Raw genomic sequence first — 18,822 nt, 5'->3', positions numbered from 1 at the left:
CTCTTTTCACCATTGAATTTCATTTTATTAGATAGTGCCCAATGTTCAAGTTTGTCAAGATCCTTCTGTATCTTAAGCCTATCTTCTGGAGTGTTGGCTATTCCTGCCAGCTTGGTATCATCTGCAAATTTGATGAGTTCCCCATTTATTCCCTCATCCAAATCATTGATGAAGATGTTGAAGAGTACTGGGCCTAAAACAGAGCCTTGGGGTACTCCACTGCATACTTCCCTCCATGTAGATGCAGTTCCACTGAGAACTACACGTTGAGTGCGGTTGGTCAGCCAGTTACCAATCCATCTGGTGGTGATGCTGTCTAACCCACATTCTTCTACTTTATCTAGTAGTAGGTTATGGTCTACCTTATCAAAAGCCTTACTGAAGTCCAAGTAAACTATATCAACGGCATTCCTCTGGTCCACTAATTTTGTCACATTATCAAAGAATGCAATAAGATTAGTCTGGCATGATCTGTTTTTGACAAATCCATGTTGGCTTTTGGCTATTACTTTGTTTGCTTCTAGGTGTTCGCAAATTCGTTGCTTGATTATTTTTTCCAGAATCTTTCCTGGTATTGAGGTTAGGCTGATAGGTCTGTAGTTTCCTGGATCTAATTTTTTCCCTTTTTTGAAGATGGGAACCACATCAGCTCTTTTCCAGTCCTCTGGTAGTTCCCCGGTGTTCCAGGATCTCTGAAAGATATAATTCAGTGGTTCTGAGATCTCGTCTGCTAGTTCCTTCAGAACTCTGGGGTGTAATCCATCCGGTCCTGGTGATTTGAACTCATCTAGGGTAGACAGGTGCTCACTTACCATTTTCTTCCCTATTTCAATTTGTGTTCCTAATTTTGTGGTGCTGCTTTTGATAGGTTGGACTGTTTTATCCCTTTGTGTAAAGACAGATGCAAAACATGAGTTAAATAGTTCTGCTTTCTCCCTGTTGCTTGTCACCTTCTTGCCACTTTCTCCTAGCAATGGACCAATTGTTTCCTTAACTTTTTTCTTGTTTTTAACATGTTGGAAGAAGCTTTTTTTGTTAATTTTTACTTTTGTGGCAAGCCTTTCTTCATTGTGAGCCTTAGCTTTCCTCACTTCATCTTTACAGGCTAAACTTCACACTGCCCATCTCACCTATGTGACTCTGGGCAGTTTATAGTTAGGGGTTTTATTGTAGTGTTTTTATATGTTGTGCACTGAGTCAAAAGGAAAGGTTCCTCAAAATTAATTTGATTCTCAAGACTTTGGTGTGGATGAAATTTATATTAACCTTTTAATGGCATGTCGCTGAAGTCAAGAAAAAGTGTGCTGAAGGTATGGCAGTGATTGAGGCAGAAAAAAGTACTAATGGGACTATGTTATAGAAGGAGGTAGATTAGAGTCTTGTCCTTTTGGGGTTTATTTTTTGTAGTTTGAGAATGGCATTTTTAAAATCAATAAATATCAAAATCATGCCTTTCCATAGTGATAATTTCTGTTGTATTTCAGCAATAACACCACGAGGAGCTCTAAAAACTTTTTAAAAAGCAGCTCAGGAGCTGAAAATGTGCTGTGGGTTTCTCCTTGCTTAGAATATACAGGCAACAGGTCAGGTCTCAGAAGAATATTGCCACTAGTTTCTTTAGTTTCTTAGCCAAAAGATGTATAGCATCACTTTCAGCCCAGATATATATGTACAGATCTTTTATAGACAAATGGGATCATTATCATGTGTAGATGTAGCATCGGCAGGAATCCATGTACACCAATGTTGAGTTTTTTTGTTTACCTGAGAAGGGAACTTTTCGTTTAGCTCTGTAAAAGTTTTAAGTAGATAACTATCAGCCCTCCTGGGTAAATAAGATAGGAACAACACTAGGTGAATTAAATCTATTTTATTGTAAAGCTACATTAACAAAATCTCCTACGTCTGAAAGTACAAAACTTCTCACCCCCACTTTTAACTGCTTGATCCATTAGGATGGGTCATCTCTTGTCTGATTGTTTCCTAGGCAGCATCTTTTCACTGCTATCCCCAAGGCCATTCCCACGTTCCATTACAATCACTCTGCAATAAGCAATCAATAGTGTGTGTGTGTGTTCATGGACTGTCATAACTTGGATTTTACCTGACGGTTATCTTATGTCTTCCAGTGCTGGAGGTGATCAGCCATGGCAGGTGATGCCATCATGATGGTGCGAGGGCTGACAAAGCTCAGTAAGGCAGTCCTAGAGACACAGGCAGGACAGTTACGACAAGTAATCCTTGGTGGGGATGCATTAACCATAGCCCGAAGCTTTCAGGCGGTTGCTGAGGAACAGTTCAGTGCTGCTTTGGGGAAAATGCAGGTAAAAATATTGTTATGTGTTCATTTGATTTCACTTGTCTCTTTCCCCTTTAATTGATAAATACTTGCTATTCTCTCTCCCCCGCCCCCCAAATGTCTTGCATGAAAAAAGCATAAGAATTTTTTATTCACTACTACTAGGTTTTTTAAAAAATATATACTGAATTTAAAAAAATGTATTTGAAAATAATATAGCTACATTGCACTAATCTTGGAATTATTATAATCTTGCAGAGATTATAAAGAGATGATAATGTTCAGTTAAATATTTCACTTGATGAAATATTTTACTCTAAAATGTAAGGATATATTCTTGGTGTTATGATTGAGGTTTGGGGGAGAGGATGAAATTTGCCCATTAACTGAATGACTGTAGTGGCTATATAACCAGTGATAAAACAAAAGAAAAAGTCAGATGGGGCAGAAAACCTTGAGTGCACCAAGGGGGAAGTGACTTTGGGCACACTTACAAGAAAGTTCTAGCATGCTGTTGGCAGAGTTCACTTGGGCTGAGACCATTCCTGTAGGCAGTAAGTCTGAAGGCAGCATAAATGTCAGAGAGAGAAGTAGTTATCTGAAGACTACTTTGCCTCTTTGAAAAAGCACTGATAACTCAGTATATTTGTTTTCATATTATTTTCGTGTTTTCAATTGTTGTGAGGACTTATGATTTTGTTGTTGTTCAGTTACTAAGTTGTGTCCCACTTATTGTGATCCCATGGATCATAGCACACCAAGCCACTGTGTGCTCCACTGTCTTCCAGATTTGCCCACATTCATATTCATTGTATCATGTTCATTGTTTTCTTTTGATAGCTAACCATGTTTTACTGGAGAATTCATTTCAATACTTTGTTTGCAGGAACTGGGCAAACAACAGGAAAACTTGAAAGATATTGGTGAAGACTTTGAAAAAGAATATAACTTTTCAGAATTGGAGCTGGGAGGCATTACAAAGGACTTCTCTTCTCCTCAAGACCAGCCTCACAAGCACAGTGGTACAGAGGGCCCATCTTATTCTTATGATATCAAAGGACCTGTTCAAAGTGGTGGGAGTGGAGATGCTACTGCAAGTCAAAATCCCATTTCTGCCAAAATAAATACAAAGCTATTTGAAGGCTTTAGGGACCCCGGGAATCCTTTCGCTTTTGTCTTTGGCCAAATCAGGCCTTTTCACCAAGACCATTCCCCTGTTGGTGGATTAACAGCTGAAGACATTGACAAAGCCAGGCAAGCTAAAGCAGATCCACAGCAAAAGCCTCACAAACAGATGGTAAGTATGCTTTTTCGTGGAGTGGAAAAGCTGGTACAGCAACCTTTATGTGTGATCAGTTACATTCTTTATATTTAGCTCCTAGTCACTTGGCGTCTGGGTTGGGTTTGGAGCAGGGACGTGCGGTCAGGGGAGGCAGGGGAGGCAGAGCCTCACCTCTCTTCATGAAATAATAGTATATAATATTATATACTATATATATATATATATTATAATTGTACTGATAAATAAATAAATAAATAGTCATACCAGGGGTTGTAACATATATATATATATACATCCGTCCGGGTGTGCCCGGGAGCTGAGGAGGCAGAAATGTTGTCGGCGCTGCCGGATGACGAAGGCACGAAAGCGACAGTCGCTTTCGTGCCTTTGTCATCTGGCAGCGCTGACAACATTTCTGCCTCCGCCCTCCGCAGCTCCCGGGCGCGGCCGGACGGAGGTAGCCAGAATGGCGCCGAGGCAGTCCGGCGGGCGAGCGAGCGAGGCAGCCTGATCCTCGCTTGCTTGCCCGCTGGACTGCCTCGGCGCCATTCTGGCTACCTCCGTCTGGGTGCGCCCGGGAGCTGCAGAGGGCGGAGGCAGAAATGTCGGCGCTGCCAGATGACAAAGGCACGAAAGCGCAGCTGCCTGAATGGGAAAGCAACGAAAGGGGCTGCGCTTTCACCCCACTCAAGCCTTTGCCGCCTGCATGGGAAGCCGCCTGAATGGGAAATGGGAATGGGAAGCGCAGCCGCCTGAATGGGAAAGCAACGAAAGGGGCAGCGAGGGCGGGCGGTGGCTGCAGGCAGCAAGGCTTCAGCGGGGTGAAAGTGCAGCCCCTTTCGTTGCTTTCCCATTCACCCCGCTCAAGCCTTGCCCGAGGGAGCTGGGGATCGGGCTTTGGGTTGGTGGGAGACCTTGAAGGAGTGGGTAGGGGAAGCAATGCTACGTGGATCAGTGCACTCCGCGGTCCCCTTAATGTTCACTCAGGAAGGCGGAGAATGGGACCACGTGTGCTGGAGGCTGAGGCTGCCTCAGCCTCCTGCACACATCCCATTCCCCGCCTTCCTGATGACGTCACCAGCCTCACCAGCCATAACCCTCACCGCACGTCACTGGTTTGGAGATATATAGTAGTTTTTATTGTTTTTTATTAACCAAACTTTTGGCCTATCTTATAGACCAGTACATACAATGTGAAATATAGTGAGAAAAGCTAACTCCTTTATTATATTCATGTAGTATAAGTAGATGATCTTGCTATTATTTAAGGTAAGCGTCCGATTAACCTATTAGATAATTTGACAAAGTTCCTAGCTGGCTTATATCCTGAAACTCTAGTGTATCCTGCCCTTTTTAGAGAAATAACGTAATGCGTGAATCTGCCTGATGCTTATTTATATGAATTTGTTTTCTTTCTGATTGCATTTTCCTGGAATGGACTGGCAGAGAGATTTTATGTTCAGATAAATGTGCAGATTTGTTCTCTTCCTAGCTTTTTTACTTACGAACCATGCACATTTCTAAGCTTTTTCTTAACAATGTTTTTTTTAAATTAAAAAGCCCTGCTCAACAGCTGATTACTATATCTTGAATTGGGATTTTTTAAACATATTTTTTCAATGATGTTTTTGTAGTATGCTATCTTTGAAGTTTTGGCAATCAAACCTCAGAACAGGGAGAGCTTAAAATAATTTAGTATTTTGTTTAGTTTTGCTTTTCTAAGCTAGATGTATGTGGGTGTCCTCTCAAAATTAGTTCCAACTTTCCTAACAACCAGACATTTGTTTAGAAAGGTCATGATATTCCCTAGAAATAGACTTCTTTTTAACATGTTCATCTTTCCTTTGCTGGGCATTTGATATTTTGCTAAATTGTTGGAATGGTTAAGAAGCTAAGTTTCGTTAGTAGTTTTTCTTATGTCCATGAAATTAAAAGTCAAAACAGGTGCAGCAAAGTTTGCTTATTATTCTTTTTGCTTTGGATTTTTTTTAGATGAGACAATTCTGTTTATTCTGTGCCCCCAAATATATTGTGCTTCAGTTCCTATAATTCTATTGGCCATGTTGGGTTGCAATTATGGGAATTGAAGTCCAATAGTCCAAAGAAGGAGTTAAGGAATGCAGCTTAAAGGGACATAGTTGAATAGAACATATATCACTACAAAGAACTGAATAATTACAATGATTTAGGAAATGATCCCAAAATATACATTCCTTTAAAACAAAAATACTATTCTCCTGAATTTGAATATTGGAAAAAAAGTTTTTAAAATGTGTGAAGAACAGTTTTAGAGAAAATTCTCTTAAGTGTTAACTCTCCTGTCTTCTCAGAGCTTCTGATCATATTAATGCCCATCTGATGTTTCTTGAAATGAAGACTTGGGAGAAATGCAGTTTTTTATCCCACATAAATAAATAAATAAATAAATAAATAAATAATAAATAAATAATAAATAAATAAATAAATAAATAAATAAATAAATAAATAAATAAATAAATAAACAAATAAATAAACAAAAAAATAAATAAATAAATAATAAATAAATAAATAAATAAATAAATAATAAATAAATAAATAATAAACAAACAAACAAACAAACAAACAAACAAACAAGTACTGACCTAACAGTACAGCAGGCCAAATTACAGCCATGAAAGGCCAAGTTCTGACTAAAATTGGATACACATTAAAATGGGATTTGAAGTTGACAGCAGTGCTTATTTTGATTAAGTGACGACAAATAACCATAATCCCTTGTTCATTTTGTTTTTTGCAGAACAAGCTATACAAGTACTTTAGGACAGGGGAAAAATACTTGTATAAATGGCTGAGTTTCTAATAGTCTCATGAATTGGTGAACAGATGTAAAAATCGGGTAGATGAGAGTAGCTGTGTGTTTCTTTAAATAATTTGAAATAATATTATTTGTGTGGCAGACGTTCCTAGCACTTGGTGGGAAAACTATTTTAGACCATCTGCTTATGAAAAAAAATTCTTTATTAACAGATCAAGTATCTTTATGCTTTTTTTGCAGCTCAGTGAACGTGCTCGAGAGCGAAAAGTGCCTGTTACTCGAATTGGAAGGCTTGCTAATTTTGGAGGTGAGTCTCTAAATTTAGGGGAAAAAAAATGATCTGAAGATGGAAAATTCTGAAAAATCTAAAAGCCTGCATGTTACATTTATTTTACAGTATTTTATTTATTTTTGCACAGCTGTCTATCTCATATAAAAGTGATACTATATATTTAATTAAGTGTTGTACATCTCTCTCTCTCACACACAGCCCCAATTAAAAACAAGTATAAAACATGCAGAAAACAGAAGAGGATATAATATAAACTACAATAAGGAAGCCATTGCAAGATCTTCCCAGTTCCCTGGGATCCCAAGCTCTGACAAAATGGCCTAGTTTTGAGGGCCTTGCAAAATACTGACACAGATGGAGCTAATATCACTTCTGGGGGGAGGAGTTTCCACAAGATGGGCACTATTGGAGAGAAGACCAAACTTTTGAATCCCATCAGATGAAATTCTCTGGCGGGTAGGACCCAATATTTCTTTTAGGAATCAGTTGAATTTCAGGAAAGTCTTCTCTGAAGGCTATATAAAATAATTTAACAAGTACAGTAGAACCTCTGGTCACGACCATAATTCGTTCCGTAACTTTGATCGCACCTATTTGGTCATGACGTGAACCTAATTTTGGAAATTTGGCGCTTATAAAAAAAATGTCGCAGAAAGGGAAATCGGCCGTGGAAAAAAAAGTGCATTTTTTGGTCAGAACCTGATTTGGTTGTGGTCAGAAGCGTTCGTGACCAGAGGTTCTACTATAAATAGCTAACAAATCACATTCACATAGTGCTAGCTACTTATTACATTTTAGAAGTGTTTAAAACAATTTCACAAATATTAAGGGAACTTTAATTAAGATTGCTTCCGGCCACCTTTTTTCTACAATCCCCAGTCTTTCAACTAATACTTTCTGTGTCAACTCATCTTTAGAGAGGAGACAAGGTTCTGAGATTTTTTGTCTATTAACTGAAAGTTGTCTAATACTATGGAATTGATAGGCTGGAGAAGCATGGGGTAGGAGGTCAGGGAATGTTACCTTTCACCAGAACTTTTTGGCAGCCAATGTGAAGTGAGCACATATTAGTTAAAAGAGAAGCCTCTCTGTTTTATGACCTTTCCTATTTATAGCTAGTGTTGGCATCTATCCTTTATTTTCATTTCTCCCAGATGAGATTTACTTCTATATACTTTTTGAACATTTCTGTTTGTATAACAGAGTGATAAGGAACTTGGCTTTTATTAGGCAGGTTACCACAGGCCTCTGTATGTACTATATACTAACCCATGAAATAGAAAAGAGTAAACATTTCCTTTAGTCAGTAGTTGAAATGACTGCATGAATGCAATTTTTGTCTCTTACCACTTGGAAGCATTTTAACTAATTCTAATAGTCATATTCCTGCCATATGAGATGATAATGGGAAGATTTTATGGCTTCTGCAATTTTGTATTGGAAGCTGAGTGTGTGAGATAGAATAGAAAATGGGTCTGTCATGGTTTTGTTCATTGAACAAATACATTTATAGCTTTGCATTTGAAGCTATAAGCCAATGTGTTTCTCAAGTTCTATAGCCACACTTCTGCAGTGTTCTATTGCTGTCATAGTTCAAATGGAGAAAATCAGCTGTTGTGTTAAGATCTAGTTTCTGTATTTACAACAGTTGATTGAAAGAGGGTTGGGAGCTATTGCTTTTAAGTGGGCCAAGAATGTGCTAGAATGGGAAGATTGGAAAGTGATGCTGAGCAGGCCAGGCAAAGTTAATGGCTTGAACAGTATGTGCTTGACTGAGAGTGGAAATGTGGGACAAACTGGCCCTACATGTTAGATCAGGGGTCCTCAACCTCCGGTCCGTGGACTGGCACCAGTTTGCAGCATGCCAGAAACCGGTCTGTGCAAACAAGCGAAGCCCCATCCACAGGGCAGCTGGCTTAGATCCATCATGGCAACGAAACTTAGTTAAAACTGGAGCTTAAATTTTCTTGTGTCTTAACAAATTTTCTTTATGTTGTGAAGATCTACTTCCAGGATTGCCTTTTTAAGAGAACCAGTGGATGTTTTAAAATGATTTCTTCCTCAGAATTTAAGTAGACTCATTTAGATGTTATAACAAACAGTATGATTTTATGGTGTGAGAGAGAATCTTAAGGAATTTTCCTTAAGGATTCCTTTTCCTGACTTTAGACAAAACATATACTGCTGTTTTGGCTGCATGAATACAAATTGGGGAGAGGAAATAGCTACATAAACAGTTTGGAATTATTATTTCACCAGATTTTTAGGAGAGAAAAAAATGTTTACCTGATTCAGAAATGTAGAAAATTGTGATATGTTTGTAATATGTTTCAGATGAGAACTAGTTTAGCCCTAAAGTTACTTAGTCTGGAACTAAATAACTGCACACAAACATCCAAGCTAGTACCGTGTTTCCCAGAAAATAAGACATGCCCTGCTAATAAGCCCAATTGGGCTTTTCAGAGCATGCGCCATAATAAGCCCTCCCCTGAAAATAAGCCTTCCCCCAAATATTTAAGCACATGCGCAACCAGTCCCCGCCATTAATACTGTACCACATACCGGTACAGCTTCCGGGGCAAAAAGAGGGCTCGCCGCAAAAACAGCGGTAGGCCAGCAATGTGATCACCTCCTACCGCCTGTTCCTTCTCGTGCAAAAAAACACCGCCCACCCCAATGGCAAAGGCAGCCTGCCTGGTTCCCTTCCTCATTAGTTCAACTCATGAGGTTTTTTTTACAAGGGGATTCAATGGGTGAAAGGGCGAGGAACGCGACGAAGCTGGAAAGATAAGAGGCGTACCTCACAGCCCAACACCTCCCACCTCGCCCCAATGATAAAGGCAGCCTGCCTGGTTCCCTTCCCCACCATCCCTTTAGTGAGGGGTGGGAGATGTGGCGGGGAGAAGCGAGACGCGTGTCCTAGCGCTACCAGAGACTGACAGCTCTGTCGCGTTTCTCGCCCTTTCACCCATTGAATCCCCTTGTAAAAAAAAATCTCACGAGTTGAACTCATGAGGTTTTTTTTACAAGGGGATTCAATCGGCGAAAGGGCGAGGAATGCGACGGAGCTGGAAAGGTAAGAGGCACGCCTCGCTTCTCCCCCCCCACCTGCCACCCCTCGTTAAAGGGACGGCGGGGAAGGGAACCAGGCAGGCTGTCTTTACCATTGGGGCGAGGTGGACGGTGTTGGCCCGCGAGGCACGCCTCTTACCTTTCCAGCTCCGTCGCGTTCCTCGCCATTGTATTCAGGGAAGCCCCTGGTAAAAAAAAAACACCTCGCGATTTCAAGATGTTTGATTGAACTCGCGAGAAGTTTTTTTTTTTTTACCAGCTGCTTCTCTGAGCACAATGGCGAGGAACGCGACGGAGCTGGAAAGGTAAAAGGTGCGCCTTGCTTCTCACCTGCCCCAGAAATAATAAGCCCTCCCCTATAATAAGCCCAAGGCCATATTTCGTGGGGCAAAAGAAAATAAGACCTTGTCTTATTTTCGGGGAAACACGGTAGAGAACTAAGGGCTTCATAATTCCTTTTCAGCCATTTTCAAAAGGTAGACTTTCCTTATTCTTTGATTACATTCTTTGCAGTGCTCTTTTTCTCGGTGTACCCGTTACATTGCACAAGGAAAGAGAAGAAGAGAATGGTCACCAGCAAGGTGGATGGACTCTGTTATAGTGGGAATAGCTTAGGGACAGATCATCATGGAGAAAACTTATCTATGTTGTCACTAGTAGTTGAAAACAACTTGATAGCACATAATTCATCATCAATAATTATCATAGATTGCACAATGTGTGATAATTGTATTTTGAAATAATCATTCTATGTGCATTCTCATCCATAGCATCTTTTCTTTTTCATTTTATTAAGCATCTTGACTTTCTACCCTTGTAATTCCTCATGCCTCTCTGAAGCATAATTTTTACTTTATCCAAACAGTTTTCATATTCCCTTGGACCATTTTCTATTTGGTGGTAATCTAAAATGTTTTCATAGAGTTCTATTTCTGTACTCATTCTGTTTTTACTCTGGTTTTTAAAATTTCTCGCCCTCCCCCAATCATTTGTTCTCTCAAGATTCACTCTTTTTCTTGGAAAAGGGGGTCTGTGTTACACTGAGAAGCCTTCATCCTTTTATTGTCTGAAAGACTTATTGTCTCAGTCTTTCGTCAAAACATCCAAATCAGTCAGATTGATTCCTTTCTTTGTACACATTAATAGACTTAACATTTAAACCATACCGTCAAAACAGTTAGAACTGTCTCTAAGCATCCTCTTTTTCTTTCATTCTTTGGTCTCCCAAGTAATTTGGGAGCTGCAGATATATGGCCATTTGGCGATGTCTTGCCTTAAGGAATTTGAGGGATTTAAGATGAGGTCATTTGTGCTTTTTTAAGCAGAGTAGTGCCTGCAGCCTTTCCTACTGAAGGATTACCCCAGGTAATAAGGAGTACCCCAGGAGACCTGTGCAATCTTATGGCCATCTGTGCTCCAGGATTGACTCTTGGACCTTTTGGCAAATGCCATTTTTTAATTTTTTAGTAACTGAATTGTAGTTGGTCTTCCTTGAAGTACTGTGTTAATGTTCTCAATCCTCTCTTAAGGGCAATAAGTGTTGTTAATTCGATAAACATCCTGCAAGTATTACATATATATTTACCTCCCTGAAAAGTAATCTTCTGAACTTATCCTTTGTGTGTGTGTGTGGGGTGGTGGTGTCTGTGTATGTTTGTTTTTGAGTCAATTTTTTGAGTCCTGATAACAGCCTGGATAAATACCTGCATTTTCTTGGCAAGGGTTTTAAGATGTGATTTGCCATTGCCTCCTTCCTGAGAAGCAGTGACAGGCACAAGGTCACTCAGTTACTTTAGTCTTTAAGGCAGGATTAGAATTCACACACTCCCAGTTTATGCCTGATGCACAGATCTGTTCAGATTACAGTGTTGGAAGGGACCTTGTAGGCCATCTAGCCCAATTCCCCGCCCAAGCAGGAGACCCTACGCCTGTGATGGTGAGCCTAATGCATGTGTGCCACAAGTGGCACACAGCGCCCTCTCTGTGAGCACGTGAGCAGTCACCTCAGTTCAGCTCCGCCATGCATGCGTGCCTCCCACCGGCCAGCTGGTCTTTGGGTCTCTGCCACACATGCGGGGGGACCTTGCGTGCATGGGTGTGGGGCACGTGCAGGGGTGGGTGTGTGCACATGCAAGGTGGAGGGGTGCAAGCAGAGGGGCGGTGCGTGCATGCACAGGGGCCAGGGCACGTGCAGGGAGTATCAATGGGGGGCGCACACGCATTGCATTTTGGAGGTTCAGCTGCATGTGCACGCTTTGGGCACTCACTCCGGAAAAGCTTATTATCACTGCCCTATGCCATTTCTATACCATTTTGAATAAATGGCAATTCGATCTCTTCTTGAAAGCTTCCAGTGATGAAGCTCCCAGAACTTCCTTGATCAGCTTCCATCCATTATCTCTTTTCTGGCCTTCGGGTGTCTTGGAAAATAGCTTGACCCTGTCCTCTCTCTGGCAAATACTGGAACACTGGGTATCATGTCTCCCCTGGTCCTTCTCTTCACTAGACTAGCCATCCTGAGTACTTGTAACGGTTCATCGTATGTTTTAGCCCCAACAACTATACCAAACTGGCTCCCATGAAAAGGACATGGCTAGGATTTATATTGAAGCTGAGAAAATGCAGAATGAAGAAGAAGCAGTTCATTTAGTGTCCTACACGGAGGTTTTCATTATGAAACTCCAAGGAGAAACAACAGGCTGATAGTAAGGCATTGTCTGGCAATTGAGCATGCTTAGCTGGAGTCTTCTGTATATACCTGCACAAATGCAGTTGAAATATGTAATGTAAATTTAAATAAAATGTGTGCCACCCAGAGCCTTTGTAGAATTGGGTGGCCTTATAAATACAAATAAATATTTCCTATAGTAAATGCTTAGAACAGTCTAATCTTGACTATACTTTTGTGTAAATGTTACTTAGTAAACACGACATGATTGTACATCTCCAGTAGTTATAATAGTGAGCACTGAACATGAGGAAAATTAATGTTTCAGATTTCAGTGATGTGTCCTAGAAAGAGTTTTAGAGTTGATACATATTAATGCACATGAAGATATAACACTTATGCTAGAGGCATTTTAACTTACTTCCTCTTCCTCTTTTATTTATTTTTTGTTCGTCTAAGGCTTAGCTGTTGGTCTTGGCATTGGAGCATTGGCAGAGGTTGCAAAAAAGAGTCTCAGATCTGAAGAGCGCAATGGTGAGTTTTCTTTGTTTGCTATTAATAAGAACTCCCAGTTTCTGAACACTCCTTGTTTCTGACCCAGCATGTTATGCAAGCACAGAGAAAATAACAACTCTTTGAAATAGTTGTATTAATGGATAAACATTCAGCATCCTTTTTGCTTTTAGCTTCTTTTTTCTCCAGAAGTTATCTGCATTTCTTACTTACTTTGAATTAATATTTTAAGAATAATGCTGGTGATGATGCTGTTCATTGAAAGAAGACAAAGACCGTCTTTTGTCCCTAAAGAAGGATTGGGGGGAAAACTGGCCTATGAATTGAGAATGAGGCATGGAAAAGAACTCATCTGTTTCTTGGACTTGGTCAATGCAGATGTCTAACCTGTTTGCTTAACAAAACATTCATGCTGGATTGTCTTGTTTTACTGCAAACTTTGAACATTATTTTGAAAGTTGACCTATTTTTTTCCTCTTAGATTTGTGTTTATGTTAATGCCCGATGTTCTCTGTGTATACACACACACATGTACACATATTAAAAATATAGCTGTTCTTTTTAAAAGCTCTACTGTTTGTCTATGAACAGTCAGGTGCTGAAGTAAAGGTTACATTAAAAGGAATCTTAAGATAAAGGCACAGGGTTATTTTACAAAAATATGTGGCAAGAGGATATTGTTTTATTTATATTGCTGTCTTACAACTGAACTTGCCCAATTAAGAGTTCATTAAGGTAAGAGGATGTGAAGCAGGTTGGACTTTATTCTGTCCAAGGCACTCATGCGTCATAGATATAAGATACCTTTACTTCTGTGAGGAGAAGAAGAGTATCATGCAGACATTTTGTTGCCACATTTTGGGCTGCTTACACATATTTTGGCACTCTCGATTACTTCAACAAAGAATCTTTTAACATTGTTAGAGGCCGAGTGTCATTATGCCAAACATTGACAACAAGTTCAATGTTGGTATCTTAACCTACTAAATAATGAGCAGTTGTCATCTTTGCAACAGCTTATTGAAGAATGTCTATAGGGGAGGAACATAAATAACATAAGTAACTTGCAATTATACCTCAGCTTGAAACCTAAATAAATTCCAACAAGAGTATGTTTTCTGCTGTTATCTGGCCATTTAACTTCGAAGGGAAAAGATACATTTTCATAGCACTACTGACTATTAAGCCAGTCTTATTGAGAAGACCTTGGTGTTTAATATTTACAGACTAACCTTTACAGGTGGTCGTCGACTTACGATCGTATTTGAGCCCAAAATTCTGTTGTTAAGTTAGATATTTGTTAAGTGAATTTTGCTCCATTTTACGACCTTTCTTGCCTCAGTTTTTAAGTGAATCACTGCAGTTGATAAGCGAGTAGCCCGGTTGTTAAGTGAATCTGGCTTCCCCATTGACCTTGCTTGTCAGAAGGTTGCAAAAAGTGATCACATGTCCTTAGGACACAGCAATGGGCATAAATATGAATCACTTGGACAAGCATCTGAATTTTGATCACATGATCACGGGGATCCTGGAAAGGTCGTAACTGAAAAAGTGTCATAAGTCACTTTTTTCAGTGCCATTGTATGATCACTAAACGAACTGTTGTAAATCAAGGACTACTTTTATAGTCATTTTGCTGCATATGGTAACAAGATACTAGATATGCATAATTTATGGAAGAGAAGGATTAGGGGTGACATAGATGTCTTTTCAGACTGTGACAGGAAAGGAGGAGGGTCGATTTATTTTCCAAAGAACCTGAAGGCAGGTTAAGAAGCAATGAGTGGAAACGTGTCAGAGGGAGATTGAACCTGGAACTAATGAGAAATTTCCTGACCGTGAGAACAATTAGTCAGAGGATCAGGAAAAGCTATATATAAACAGCTTTCAAATGTTGTATTTCCTTGAATGCTCCCAATATGCTATATAATTATTAAACAAAAGCATACTGGATTAATAGCAATAAAATTGCTATTAAAACTTGACAATCGATGTCAACTTTTGTCCAAAATGCTGAGTTTGTAACTTGTACAATAAGACTTCTGGGGCAATAGTTATAAGCTAAGGGGAGAGTAAAGAGTATTTATTACTATCATGGTATCTGAAAGAGTCTTGAGAAGCGGGCATGCATATTACCTATGCATGTCCTCTCTACATAAATAAAAATAGTAACTTCAGAAAATGGTGCAAAATTACCTGTGGTGTATCTGAAAATGACAAATTCATAAACACAGAATATGCTGTATTGTAAACTGCACGGGTAAAAAGATGAAACATTTGGTGTGGGTGCATTCACACCATTGGCAGAATCCTTGAAAGCATTTCTTTGCTGCAGTCTGGTTTCAGCAGACCTTTCCCAGGACGTTGGTTGTGCAATCGTTCTATTTACATTTTCCTGTTTTCAAACAGTACTTTGTTTAACTGGGCACTCCCTGATCTGAATGCAGGCAGAACAAAACTAATTTCTAAGAAGTTAAACTTGTGCCTGCTAACCAGTTTAAAGTTAGGGAAACTGGGGCAGATTGATCTTATTTTCTGAGTTTAAGTAAAAAGAGAAATTAATTGTTAAGTGTTTTTGTTGAATACTAATTTGAAGAGCCTTAATACAGAAGAGACTTAGACATTTTGTGCAGCTTTCAAGTTCAAAGATGACTTTTTCTGACAATTTTTCTGCTATTGTTATGCATAGCTCATAGGTTTCCATAGCACATAACCAAAAGGTAAATATCAGAGGGGCCATTTTGAGGCCGGTGCCTACTTGGCTCTGTGCTATTGAAATATGTATTTTCCATTTATCTCTTTTTTTGTCTTCCCAGCTGGATTTTCCACCTGTCTGTTCTGTCATTCATTCCAGAGAGCTTGCAACTAGAGCTGTGATGTCCCCCCTCCCTCCCCCCGGGGTTGATGTCACCTTGTCAACAAGAGCAGCAGGCTTATTTTGTGCTTGTAGTTGGGTCAAGACATAGAAACTTCTGGACTGTGGCTAAAATAATGGATATGTCCCTTCCCCCTTTGAATTCCTTAATAAACTTTTTCTCAGTATATAGTTAAAGAGCCACAAAGCAGTCTTCAAATGAGAAAATCCACTCATAGTGTAACTTTTACTGAAATTTGATGCTGAAAAAAGAGTGCAGAATTTACTTCAGAGAAGGCCATATTTTTGCCATCAGTTATGGCATCCTTCCTCAATCAGGTGTTTTTTTTTAAAGGAATGTTGGTTTTCAAATAGTGCTTTGTGGACACTGAATGGGAAAGTTGAATGATAAAATTCTGGATTCTCATGTTTGTAGCACAGAAGTCCGCTTATTTTGCCAGACAGAAGAGGCACAGAACAAAAATGATAGCAAACAAATATCCAAATAATGCAATATTAAATCAACAACTGCCTATTCTAGTGAACGTATTTTAGAAAAGACCAAATTAATTGGAAGAACACATGTGTGTAATCTTGATGAAAATAATATTTCACATATTCAGATTCAGTGTCTTTGTTAAAATGACATTGTAACTAGTAAATGGTGGCCAATTTTGATTTGAATGTATCTTTTCAACGAAGAGTTGTTTTGTTTTGTATATTTTTATTTAAATAATTGCCCCCGCCCCCTATTTTTAATCATCACTGATCCAGTGAAGCACGTACTTTAGTTTTGGAACGTTTTGCAATAACAGTTTTAATGCTCAATCAGGTTTTGTTTCTTTTGCTGCACAATATATAGACTTTCTGAAATATGGACAGTAAACAGCCTCAGTCTGTGAGGTGGTTTCTTTATTTTCTCCAGAAATATTTGATGGAAAACATGAATTAATTTTTATTACAGCTTATTGGTTTGTCTCTAATACCAAGTTGTGGTTTGCCATAGAGTGGAAAGCTGCAGACCATAGGTTTGTGCAAGTTTATGTATATATTTAAATATTGGACCCTCTGGCTTAATGGCTGTTATAGCCAAATTCTTTTAAATAAAGTATGTGTGGGCAAGGAATGCTTATTTCAAGCAGGAATTGCAGATGAGACTTCTGTACTACCAAACAAACAATATTTTTAAAAAAGCTTTTTGATTAACCTTGCCTTTCAGAACCATTGTAGTGTTTTTGATGGGAGATATACAAGCCATACAAGTGAAAGGACAGTGTTTCCAGGAATATAAAATGAAATTAAATCTTGATACGCCCTCTTGTGTTAGGGGATGAATGAACTTGACGGTCAACTTTATTAAAAGTTCAGGGGTTGATTTAACTTTCAGTATTGCAAAGACAAATACATGGTTATTGAGCCAGAGAATGTAGACGTTTGTGAAATCTTTATGAATTGATGAAAAACATAGTATGATGGATTATATTGCCTCAGAATATTTAGAAAAATTGCATAGAATGTGGTCCCAGATTATGCAGTTTTGTTACTATTTGAAGCTGAGAATATCATTAACCAAGAAAAATAGTTTTAGTTTTCTCCTTGGCCATGCTTCTTTGCACAGGTAGGGAGTGTTTTCACTATGTTGGTATATTCACACATGGACATGCACTCATGCACAGAGAAAGAACAGAATAACTTGAAGAAGGTATTCAATAGTCATTAGGTTAACAGCTTAGCCTTGGTAGGGATGGACGAAGGGAAAAAAAAAGTCAGAAGATTGTCTTGCCTTGATTCTATTTGGTATGAGTGAATATATAAGATGCTATCAAGGTTCTGTTGTTATACCCTGTAATAGTAGAGTTCCAGTATTCTTTATGGATCTGCCTCACCTCAAAGGAGTGACACACAGGACACACAAAATATTCTGCAGAAAATATCTGATCCATTATCCAGTGATCCTATCCCCAAGTTAACATCCTCTAAGTCAGTGACCAAAATTATTGATGCTAGCTGATATTGAAGGGCATAATTGGAGACAGTGAGATTGGGGAAGGTTATTAAAATTTTTGATTTGCTTTTTGATCTTTAGGAGGAGAAAATGTACTACAAATCATTGAAGAAAAATATATAGGAGTTATTAATTAATTAGTTTTTCAATATGGTTGAGAACCAGGTAATTAAAAATATATGTCTTCCAATCACAGTCCCTAAAGAACCGACAGAATATTTCGACTTGTTGATTTTTCAATTTGTCCTGGAGTTGCAGTGGAAGCCCATGTAGCCTTGCATATGTTTTGGATGGCCATATTTCAACTTACTAAGCTAAAATATTTTCAAATAATTTGGCTGCTTATAGAGCCGTAGCATAGAAATAAATCACTCTGTGCTTTATTTTTTATTAACTTTAATTTTCTGTTTATAACATTTAATTATGTAATTTTATAATTATTATATAATTATTAAATTATCTAATTTGTAAACATTGCTAAAAATAATGTCAGTAGGATTTTCATATTGGTAAATTATATTTAATAGCTACCAGTCTATTCTGGCATTCCTATTCTTTCCTGGTGAATAAATAGTACAAACTTGGTTGTCTGAATGGAATCAAAATATTTCTCTTCAGTTTTTGTAAGTATTATTGTATATACGTATATGTACAAAAATAAAGTTTGTTGTCTCCTAGCACAATGGTCCCCAATCATTCCGGCTTTTTGGACTGGGGAGGGGGGGAGAAGGTATGGTTCTGTGAGAATGGTAGCTGAGTGTGCACAGGTGCAGCTCCATTTGTGCAAACGGCAGGCACTGAACAGGTTGAGTCCTGGTAGTGGACCGCAGCCTGGGGGTTGGGATCCGTGCCCTAACATATTGAAGAGTGGTGAAAACAAATGATCATTTGACAAGCCACAATTGGAGTTTTAGATATAACTTAGTTCATTATCTATATTTTCCTGCTATGTTGGGTGGAGAATTTTACCTCATTTGTGTCTCAAAATTTTCTAAAAATCTTCATTATTTGTTGATTGACCTGGAACATAGCTGCATTAGAAA

General features: G+C 38.8%; 1 protein-coding gene across 1 annotated transcript in view; it reads left to right on the top strand.

Moving 5' to 3' along the window:
* The window catches only part of COQ8A (coenzyme Q8A), a 72,661-nt gene that overhangs the window by 34,736 nt on the left and 19,103 nt on the right, over positions 1-18,822 (top strand). The window contains exons 2-5 of the mRNA XM_081941647.1: positions 2,130-2,324; positions 3,186-3,596; positions 6,616-6,682; positions 12,867-12,941. Coding sequence (XP_081797773.1) covers positions 2,148-2,324; positions 3,186-3,596; positions 6,616-6,682; positions 12,867-12,941 — 730 coding nt within the window. The 5' untranslated portion in view covers positions 2,130-2,147. The remainder of the gene's footprint in view (positions 1-2,129; positions 2,325-3,185; positions 3,597-6,615; positions 6,683-12,866; positions 12,942-18,822) is intronic.

The sequence above is a fragment of the Natrix helvetica genome, assembly GCF_964273705.1.
Source record: "Natrix helvetica genome assembly, chromosome: 2".
Classification (NCBI taxonomy): Eukaryota; Metazoa; Chordata; class Lepidosauria; order Squamata; family Natricidae; genus Natrix; species Natrix helvetica.
This window is presented reverse-complemented; position numbering and strand designations above follow the sequence as displayed.